A 9717-nucleotide genomic window follows, 5' to 3' on the forward strand; every position below is an offset into this window, starting at 1 on the left:
TGTGCCTGTATCAAGTTTTATGCACTGTTAGAACTGGGGTGTAATTTTACACCCAATTATGGGTACTGCATACGCTTTAAAAACTCTACCCCTGGGGTGTAAACTGGAGCAGTTAGTTTACACCCATACAAGAGTAAACTATACCCCCAAAGAGTGTATACTACTCATCCAGGGTACTTTTTTTTCACATGCAGATATAGGTTATGAACAACTTAAAAATGTTAACAGTGACATTAATTTTAAGTGAAAAGTGACAACAGTTACTATAAACAAAACAACTATAAACAAAACAACAGTTAGAAGGAAAGACAAAATATTGTACAGTGACAATACAAAGGAAATTGATTGTTTACGGAACAGGTCTTCTTGGTGTAACATACTGCCATGGAACTTGTAGTTAAATGAGCATTTTCGACAACAATCAACTCAGGTATAGCAAGACCGATCACTCTTGACGATGAAGCGCCCACCTAGGCATGTGGAAAGTTCATATCATGTTATTGAAAACTATTTTCACAACATACTCACCTTGTCACTGTACCACTTCATAGGTAGTAGGGTCGCCTGGTTCCGGCCAGATTGCTTTATTCTTTCTCACATTGACATGTATACTTGCCAGTTAGTATTTACTGTAGGAAAAAGGTGGACTTAGAAAGTAGAAGTGACCAGTGTTTACCTAATTATAGATAACTAGTTATCTGTCTGTTCCTTACCTGTCATAGAAGTACATTGTAACATCATCCACTTCATGTAATGCAGTGAACAAATCCTGTCTTGTCTCTTGTCTTTGTTCTTGTCTTTTGGAGCAGCACATGGTTTCACAGCTAATAAATCTACTGAGCATGCGCAACTAAATTCAGCCACGCCCACCACTTCAATAGCTAGCTGCAAACTTGTGCATACCGTATAGCGCGAAATTTTCGAGGCACTTATATTTCGTGGATTGGCCTCTAAAAACCATTTCGTTGCACAATGTTCGCGGAATAGCTGCTTACCGGAAGCCACGCCTTTAAATCTTTGCATGATAGCAGGTAATTCTAATTAAAGAACACTTTTTGTGGACTTAATTTTCGTGTAGAATTCTAACCCACGAAATCCACGAAAATTAAGCCCCTCGAAAATTTCGCGCTATACGGTATCTTTCAACTAGCTTTGTAACAATGCCTTGAGATTTTTCCTTTACAAAAATACTCCAGGTGGATCTTTCGTACACCAGATGTATATACTGTAGACTTTTGGGGGGTACTTGCTGAAGCACAGCTACACAGTTCATTGAATGTGATGAGTCTGCTTCTAGCAGTGCTATAGCACTGCTTTTACAAGAGGAAACTAACAGCATAAAGTATAGAAAGCATAATATTATGTCCAGGTGATGAAAGACACCGACCAGAAACTAAAATGCACTGGTCAGGAAATATTGCTACAGATTACACTCTTGTGGGATTAATTACACCCATGTTCACTATTTTACACCCCAGGGTTCACCATTTTACACCAGTACCAGATTTACACCCTATAATGGGCTGTTGTTTACACCCCTCCTTGCATTTTTTACGCCCCAGTTTTAACAGTGTGTAGGTATCAAAACACCTGAATTATACTGAGAAAGAGGTTTGCCCATACAGCGTCTTGTAATTAACTAGAAATCCATGCAATGCGACGTGCTGTCAATCACGTTAGAATCTATACATGTGTGTTTGTTCAACTGAGCCAGTCCCTTATATATAGGTAAGGCATGACTGTCTGGTGCATGTATTTATGGGCTGGGGACTCTTTAAGTTCATTGCCTTTATCGCTAACATAATGAATTTTAGTGGAAGTATATATTGGTTTTTTGCGAACGCATGCACATTCTTCAACATGAAATCGCAGTGAGGTGAATCAATGCATCATGCATGTATAATAGCATGCACTAGCTGTTCATGCATGCATGGAGTTGTTGGCGAATTACAGTTTTGGCATCAATACATTAATGACTTAGTGGAAGTGGTTTTACGAACATGCAGGTGGCCTAGGCAGAGTATAATCAGTAATCTGAGACCAATGGATTAATAACTCCTACACAGAAAATTCTGTAAACAGAAGGGATCACAACACCTGCATTGCTGGGAATGATATACTGGGCCATAATTATAATTATTAGAAATATAATTATTGAGGACTTTGCTCTCATTTCTGGTGTGCCTGTATCACTATGGAGCAGGCCCCTCGGGCATTATGTCATCCAGTGCAATATTTGGCATATTTTGCAATAACTAACTTGTTGCCCAATGACGTCAAACTCTTCTGATTGGTCAATTTTTTTCTATAAATTTGAATGACATGTAGTTTTGCTGAATTCCATAGCAAATAATTAGTTTTGCTTCCGACAACTGGGAAGTAGCCGGCCTATAAAACAGACCAATTGAGTTATTGGGTGGGATGGTGAATGTAAGTAAAAAATAAGATTTCATCCACTGCATTTACACACAATACAACATGCCACATAATTATTGCACTGCTATAATTATATAATTATGGTAGTGATGCAACATGCCATATACAGAGATAAGGATGAGTAATCAGTATAATCTGAGATCAATGGTGCACATATTAAATGATCGCCTATATACACAGTAAACAGAAGTGGATCACAACACCTGAATTACTGGGAAAGAGGTCTGCCAACAGCGTCTTGTAATTAACTAGCAATGCGACATGCTGTCAATCACATTAGAATCTATACATGTGTGTTCATATGAATTAACTGAGCAAGTTTCCATGCAGGTATACTGAGCTCACAGGACTATGCTCCCATTCTGTAGCAAGATTAACAAAGGATACACACATTCGGTATAGTAGACGTTTATTGTGCTGAGCCCTAGTTCACTATAGACCACAAAAAAAGAATTCATAAAATGATGTCTACATTTACCACTGCATCGTACAGCACGGAATTGAATTTAGCAGCTCGGATGTTCTTTTCCAATGCATTGCTTCCTACAGTTCCAAGGTTCCTAGGTTCCTACTGTTCCATGGTTCCAAGCGTTCCAAGGTTCCTACTGTTTCATGGTTCTTATACTGTTCCATGGTTCCATGGTTCCAAGGTTCCTACTGTTCTATGGTTCCTACTGTTCCATGGTTCCATGCATGGTTCCAAGGTTCCTACTGTTCCATGGTTCCTACTGTTCCATGGTTCCAAGCGTTCCAAGGTTCCTACTGTTTCATGGTTCTTATACTGTTCCATGGTTCCTACTGTTCTATGGTTCCTACTGTTCCATGGTTCCAAGCGTTTCAAGGTTCCTACTGTTCCATATCGTTCCTACTGGTACCAGCGTTCCATTGTTCTCTTCGTTCCACTGTTCCCTTACTTTCTTTAAACAGTATAGGAGTCACGGAATGCTTGGAACAGTAGGAACCACATAGGAACCATGGAAGGCTTGGAACTATAGAACAGTAGGAACCACATGGAACGCTTGGAACTATAGAACAGTAGGAACCATGGAACGCTTGGAACTATGGAACAGTAGGAACCATGGAACAGTAATAATCATGGAACGCTTGGAACTATGGAACAGCGAACCATGGAACAGTAAGAACCATGGAACAGTAAGAATCATGGAACGCTTGGAACCACGGAACACTTGGAACCGTGGGAACTATATGGAACAGTCCATGCATGGGAACCATGGAACACTTGGTACTATAGGTGGAACAGTAGGAACCATGGAACGCTTATAGAACCATGGAATAGTATATGGGAACCGTGGAACAGTAGGAAGCTTGGAACTATAGAATAGTAGGAATTATAGAACAGTATCCTATATAGTATAATTATAGTAGGAATGCTAACTCAGCATATTTCGTGGGGTTAATGAAGTACCTTATAGCGCGGAATTTTCGAGGCACTTACATTTCGTGGAAGGGGCCCTAAAAGCATTTCGTTGCACAATGTTCGTGGATATGAATGATTGCTTATACCGGAAGCACGTTATAGCAAATTAAAGAAGTGGACTTAATTTTCGTGTAGGATTGCTAACCCACGAAATCAGGGAAAATTAAGCCCCTCGAAAATTTCGCGCTATACGGTATAAAAAAAGGCTGTTATTCAACAAATTTATTAACAAATTAAAGTTTTATACCCTCTATATACGGTACGTTGTTCGTGGAGTTTTGGACGAATATACATACGGTTATTATAATAGCTCTCTCGGTTACTGGATGCATGTTAACAAGCTATATATAGTATAGTCAGAGTTCCTTCCCTCTGCATGTATAATTATATAGGTTCAATTCCCCTCTCATATTATATGCTCCCACTTTTGTTTAAGACAAACCAAATGCCTTTGAATGATAGCAATATTTTTATGCCTCGGTGTGCATGCATGCGCATGCAAGCGAGGTGTACGGTATATAGTGTATGTGTGTTGTGTGTGTGTGTGTGTGTGTGTGTGTGTGTGTGTGTGTGTGTGTGTGTGTGTGTGTGTGTGTGTGTGTCTAGCTGCTCAGGATCAATGAAGTGCAAGTAAGAGTTTCTATATAGGCTTCTATAGACATGTTTTCTTGGATTTGCAAAATAATAATGCTTGGTTCTCGAGTCATGCCTACTTGGAATGCCATTGCAACCTTTTCAGAAGAGTGCGTAGGCAAGCAAAACTTGTCCATTGAGTGTTGCTATACACTACTTAGTAAAACTTTAGCTCTGCACTAGAACGCTATATAGCTATAGGGATGTATGGAATATATATTGCACTGAAGCACGTTGGCGTAATTTATTGGTAGCTGCAAGCTGGAGTGATTAGAGAGCTGCAAAACTCTATACTGATGGAGAAGCCATTAATGTTAGACTTTTGGCATCCTTTTTAGTAACAATCACGGCATGGTAACAGGTTGATAATTTCCCACTCTTTGAGTTTCCCTGTGATTCTGCCTGCATGCATGCAGCAAAATTAATGCACAAATTTCATCATGATATCATGCATAGTGTGTATTAGCTATAGCTATAATTATAATAGTTAGCAGGGTTTCATCTAGTGGGGGGGGGGGGGGCGGGGGGGAAGCTTCCCCCCCAACAGAGAGGGGAAAATAGGAAGAAATAGGGAGAGAGGGAGTTTGAGTACTGAGTTGAGACCCAACATTATCTATAGATCGACACGGTCTTTTGCTACACGTACATGTAGCTTTGCTAGAGGATGATTGGTCATCATCTAGTCTTACCACAAATCTATCCATTGCTAATTAGAAGATGTGGTTTCTAGTGTTCTATATACACTATACATTATCAATTACAAACCAGCATAGTTACCAAGTTACATGGAGTTGCCTGTCATTGCACATTGCTAAGAGTACATTGCTAGCCACCAACAACAAACAATATGGGGGGGTGACCGGAAGTGGGAGTGGCCTCAAATTTTTCGAGCTCGTGCGCGCAGTTCAATTTCAAACTTCCCCCCCAAAACTTAAAATCCTAGATGAAACCCTGGTTAGCTTTATCTTATGTATAGGTTTAGCCAAGGACGTATAAGTCTTCTCTTATATATACGCGCCCTTGGTTTAGCACATCTACTGAGGCCCGTGGTGCTTTCATACAATTTGTAAACATCACCCACCAGTTTGAGGAATTGTCACAAAATCATTATAATTATAGTAAAATAGTTAACCATCATGTTTTATATACAATGTTATTCCCATGGGTCAAGAAAATTTAACCTATGTGTGTGTGTGTGTGGACACAAAAAAGAGCTGTTTGAGTGAACTAGACACTTTCGTGGACAGCTTTAACTGACAACGAGACAGTGATTGAAAAATAATAGTTAAAACTTATAGGCGATCTTCGAAGGTGACAAAAAACACTATTTTCTAATCGTTGCTTTATGGATTCACGATCAGAACATAATGTTAAGGTTATTACGGTAAAAAGTTAGCGTGTCCGTTATGTCAAAGCACGGGGTCAATGCTCTACTGAGCATCTTGTTAAATTTAATGTACATTGTAAACGATGCAAAACACACATTGATAGTAAAAATTTATTCCTATGAAAGCTATATAAACTTGTGTTGAGTTTTGAACTCAATTACTTCCACATGGATGCCTTATCTTTGAATGCTTTCTTTCTTTCCGCAGCTTCTTCCCCCTCTTTCTTTTTCTTCTCCTGTTCCTCTCGGATCTCAGCCTCAAATTTCGCTCCCTTTGATTGCTGTGTTCATTTGTGTGTGGGGGAATGGGGTGGTTATTTGTATCCATAATTTATGGTGCACAATACATGCAGGTACACGTACGTACATGACATTGTGTTCATCTCGTCAAAATTATTATGTGTTGATTCAGCAGATCGATCCAGAAACAACGTATTCATCTAAAAATATGCCCCCTTCGTATTTAAGCCTCCCCTCTAGCTACAGTCTAAAAGCAGGAATGTATTGCATACGTATAGGTATCTCATACGCTCCCCCCAACTCCATATTATATGGCAGGTTCGATCTAGCTGGACAAGCAAACAGTCAGCTAGCTAGTAGCTAGATATCTACAGTATAGTTAGTGTTCCAGTTATACTAAACTGTGTGCGAGCAGTTAAGGGGGGAGGCATGTTTTCGTTACGAATTTAAGCCCCCCGATTTTGAAGCAAGAGTTCTATACATAACGGGGGGGGGCGTTCTTTCGGGCGAGTATATTATAAAGGACTCGTCGATACTTCCGGTAGTTTGAAGGGCTATAATCCTCAAAAATATAATCCACAAAATGTTTATTTGAGCAATATAAATTATATATATACGCGAACCTTGGAAATGTTGGCGTTGTACTGTACGGTAGTTAGGCTCCTTATACACGTACGATTTGAGAACCATGCATACATTTGTATTGCATGCTAAAAATTAATATTTGGCGGATTTCATTTTCACACTACCAGAAATATACAACGATTCCAAATTTCGAGGCGAGTCGTTTTTGAGGAAACTTATGCTCCTCAACATTCGGCACTATACGGTATTATGCATGATCAATACATACCTCGTTAATCCTGGACTCAAAAAAGCTCTTAGCCCCACCCACTCCTTCAGAGGAGACGTCACAGACTGCTGCTATCTTCTTGAGCCCCTCTATCTCCAGAGTACCGTCTCGGGCGTACTTGAAGATGAGCATAAACTGTCGTGTAGAAATTGCACTTGATCTATACAACACTCAATAAATTATCTGATGCAACCCCCACCCCGCCCACTAGGCTAATCCAGCAACATGTGTAACTTGAGAGATGCATTCCGTACATTCTAAGGGGCATTTAAAATGTCGATTAGCACAAAAAGTTTTTCCTGGGGTCATATGCCAGCTAAAAGTACCTTTGGTGCCTTTTCATTATTACATTTCTGGTTTATGAAACCTCTGAACTGACTATCCTGACCCACACGCACCCTTAACACGTACCTCCCTAAAGCTGATCTCGCCGTCATTGTCCTCGTCCACCTCCTTGATCATAGTCTTAAGTCCGAGGTGAGTCTGTGGCTCCCCCAGTTTCTCCATCATCCTTTTCAGCTCCATCAGGTCAATAAATCCGCTTTTGTCCTCGTCATACCTATAGTTGGTGATGTTTGAATAGTCTGAGAACATAGACTATAGTACTGAATAAAAATTCACAAGCACACGAGTGCTTTATTTGTCAATGGAAACAAGCTCAGAAGTGTGATGGCTAGAAATGTCTTGAGCATACATACTACTATAATTAACTAGAGCACTAAAGTGCAAACCCTCGGCTGGTGACATGATTATATAAAAGAAACCAGAGGATCGGTGCATGTAATATGTATATGTATGTCTAGCACAGCAACTCAGGAGTAATAAAACCACTCATGAGACATACTGAGAATAGAGTTTTAGTGGTAGGCCTACATGAGACCATGAGACATGCACTGTGGACTAAGATCACAGCAAAGAAGCCTAGAGTCTTAGAGAAGTATGGCTCCTTGGTGCTATAGGATCCAGACTCAAGCAAAGAAGCTAACAAACCAGTCACAATTCTAGCTTTCTACTTTAGTGACCCTGTTCCATTGTTCTCGGTACAGGATCACTTCAACTGTAAATACGTAGGGTACCTCGAATAAAGGCCGCGTGTAGTTAGCTAGCTGCCAACGTGCAGTTCAAGCTTCTTAGTTTTTGCTCGCTTTATTTGACAACGAGGCTTCAACATCGAAATCTGCCACTATTAAAACTAATAACTTGTTGTATGAAGGCTATCCATGTTGTAAACGCAGTGCTGTGGCATCCAGGTAAGCAGACTCACTCATTACAAACAGACAAACAAACTAACAGACTACTATACCCGTGGCCGCCCCGGGTAACAAAGGAGAAGTTCACACAGTACAGATTTACAATTCTTTTCTGGTTCCTGCATAACTAGCTATGGCGCTCTAGTGCAAGGCTAGGCTTTGGAATGGCCTACCTTCGATAGATACTTCACTCTCAAGCAAAACTATCAAGAAACAAATCAAGGAATTCCTGTGGCTGCAATTTAGGCTAAATTTTGACTCTGATAGTCCCTGCTCGTTTCACTTCAAATGTCCCTGCAACAAGTGCCCAGTTTAAACTAACTAAGTAGTGGATTGAATAGAAACTTTGTGCGAGCTATGCACGATTAAACTAGCCAAAACTCGAGAAACAGCTTATTAAAATAGCTACATTCGGGTTTATAGGAGGTAGTACTATAGAGTGGAGTTACGATCTTTCTAGTGTATATTCTAATTCATGAGTCAAAACCCAAGAAAATGTGGCTAGAGGCCTGTTTATAGTTAATAGCTGTACTCGCATTACAACTATTGAGCAGTTACAACTGGAATACACACGCAGTCAGCATTCCTGGTGAAGCAACGCCTCAAGGCATAACCAGCTGCTATCCTTATCGCATTTATAGTGATCACAAAGGTAGTAAAACCATATGTGCAAAAACATTTCTTCTCTATATTACATCGAATTAATTAGTCTACTACATCACTCCTAATGCATAATCGTACTTTAGCGTTAGATTACTGTACAGATCCAGTAGTAATAATGACACAGTTTTGACATCAGCACCACTAGTTCACGGTAACAATCACATACACAACAGCAGTGAATGCCAAACGATACTAAACATGGGCGGGTTCGGTACAGAATGCAATCGATGCCACTAAACATTCCAAGCTACACAGTCAGGTATAGGAAACTTTATCACACATAATAATCATAAATGGACAAGTTTATATTGCACTGCACACAAGCCATTGAATCTATAGGAAACTTTCTCACACATAATAAATGGTATATATTGCACACAAGCCATTGAATCTATAGGAAACATGTAACAATACTCACATGTAAACAATTGTTACGTTTATGTCTCTGCGTGCTAGTTGAGCCCTAGCGTTTCAAGCCCTGGGGCTAACTTACTTTAGAAACGTTTTCCTGTACTCTTTGATCTCTTGAATAGAGAACTCCTTAAACTCAGCATACACAGACTGTGAGACCTTAGCAGGCATGACATCACCGTCGTTGCGTTGCTGTTGTCTGGACAACTTCTGCGACAGCTCAGAGTCAGCCATTCTTTAAATCTATAGACACAGAGAAATTGAGTTTAGAGCTAGCTTTTAGTAGCTAGCTTTCTAACTATCTCAGTGGATAGAATAAGCACACTCTCAGATATGCCTTAGTTAAAGTGATATAGCTAACCTCCAGAAAGTAGTTAGCAGCTTCTGATCTCAACAGAATGGTTTC

The 9717-nt window shown here is 39.9% G+C and overlaps 1 protein-coding gene and 1 long non-coding RNA gene across 2 annotated transcripts; both read right to left on the reverse strand.

The window, feature by feature from the left end:
- Window positions 1-212: 212 nt before the first annotated feature.
- LOC135333528 (uncharacterized) lies at window positions 213-872 on the reverse strand. The gene is made up of 3 exons (XR_010393949.1): window positions 714-872; window positions 529-629; window positions 213-470 (listed from the first exon to the last, which is right to left on the reverse strand). It is a non-coding gene; the product is annotated as an uncharacterized LOC135333528 (long non-coding RNA).
- Window positions 873-5641: 4769 nt separating this feature from the next.
- On the reverse strand, window positions 5642-9545 carry LOC135333523 (EF-hand domain-containing protein D2-like). Its single transcript, XM_064528497.1, has 4 exons — window positions 9394-9545; window positions 7399-7546; window positions 6988-7122; window positions 5642-6175 (listed from the first exon to the last, which is right to left on the reverse strand). Exons 1-4 carry the CDS (start codon window positions 9543-9545, stop codon window positions 6053-6055), a joined length of 558 nt encoding a protein of 185 aa, XP_064384567.1. The 3' UTR covers window positions 5642-6052.
- Between the last annotated feature and the right edge of the window lie 172 nt (window positions 9546-9717).

This window comes from Halichondria panicea, chromosome 3 (genome assembly GCF_963675165.1).
Source record: "Halichondria panicea chromosome 3, odHalPani1.1, whole genome shotgun sequence".
In the NCBI taxonomy this organism is placed as follows: domain Eukaryota; kingdom Metazoa; phylum Porifera; class Demospongiae; order Suberitida; family Halichondriidae; genus Halichondria; species Halichondria panicea.

What these genes read in the sequence shown, in the direction of transcription:
- LOC135333523 (XM_064528497.1), bottom strand. Translation starts at nt 9,545, where the DNA reads ATGGCTGACTCTGAGCTGTCGCAGAAGTTGTCCAGACAACAGCAACGC. An exon ending in GCGAGATCAGCTTTAGGGAG is followed by an intron (nt 7,123 to 7,398) that starts GTACGTGTTAAG and finishes TCTACACGACAG; the next exon opens with TTTATGCTCATCTTCAAGTA. An exon ending in TTGAGTCCAGGATTAACGAG is followed by an intron (nt 6,176 to 6,987) that starts GTATGTATTGAT and finishes AAATGAACACAG; the next exon opens with CAATCAAAGGGAGCGAAATT.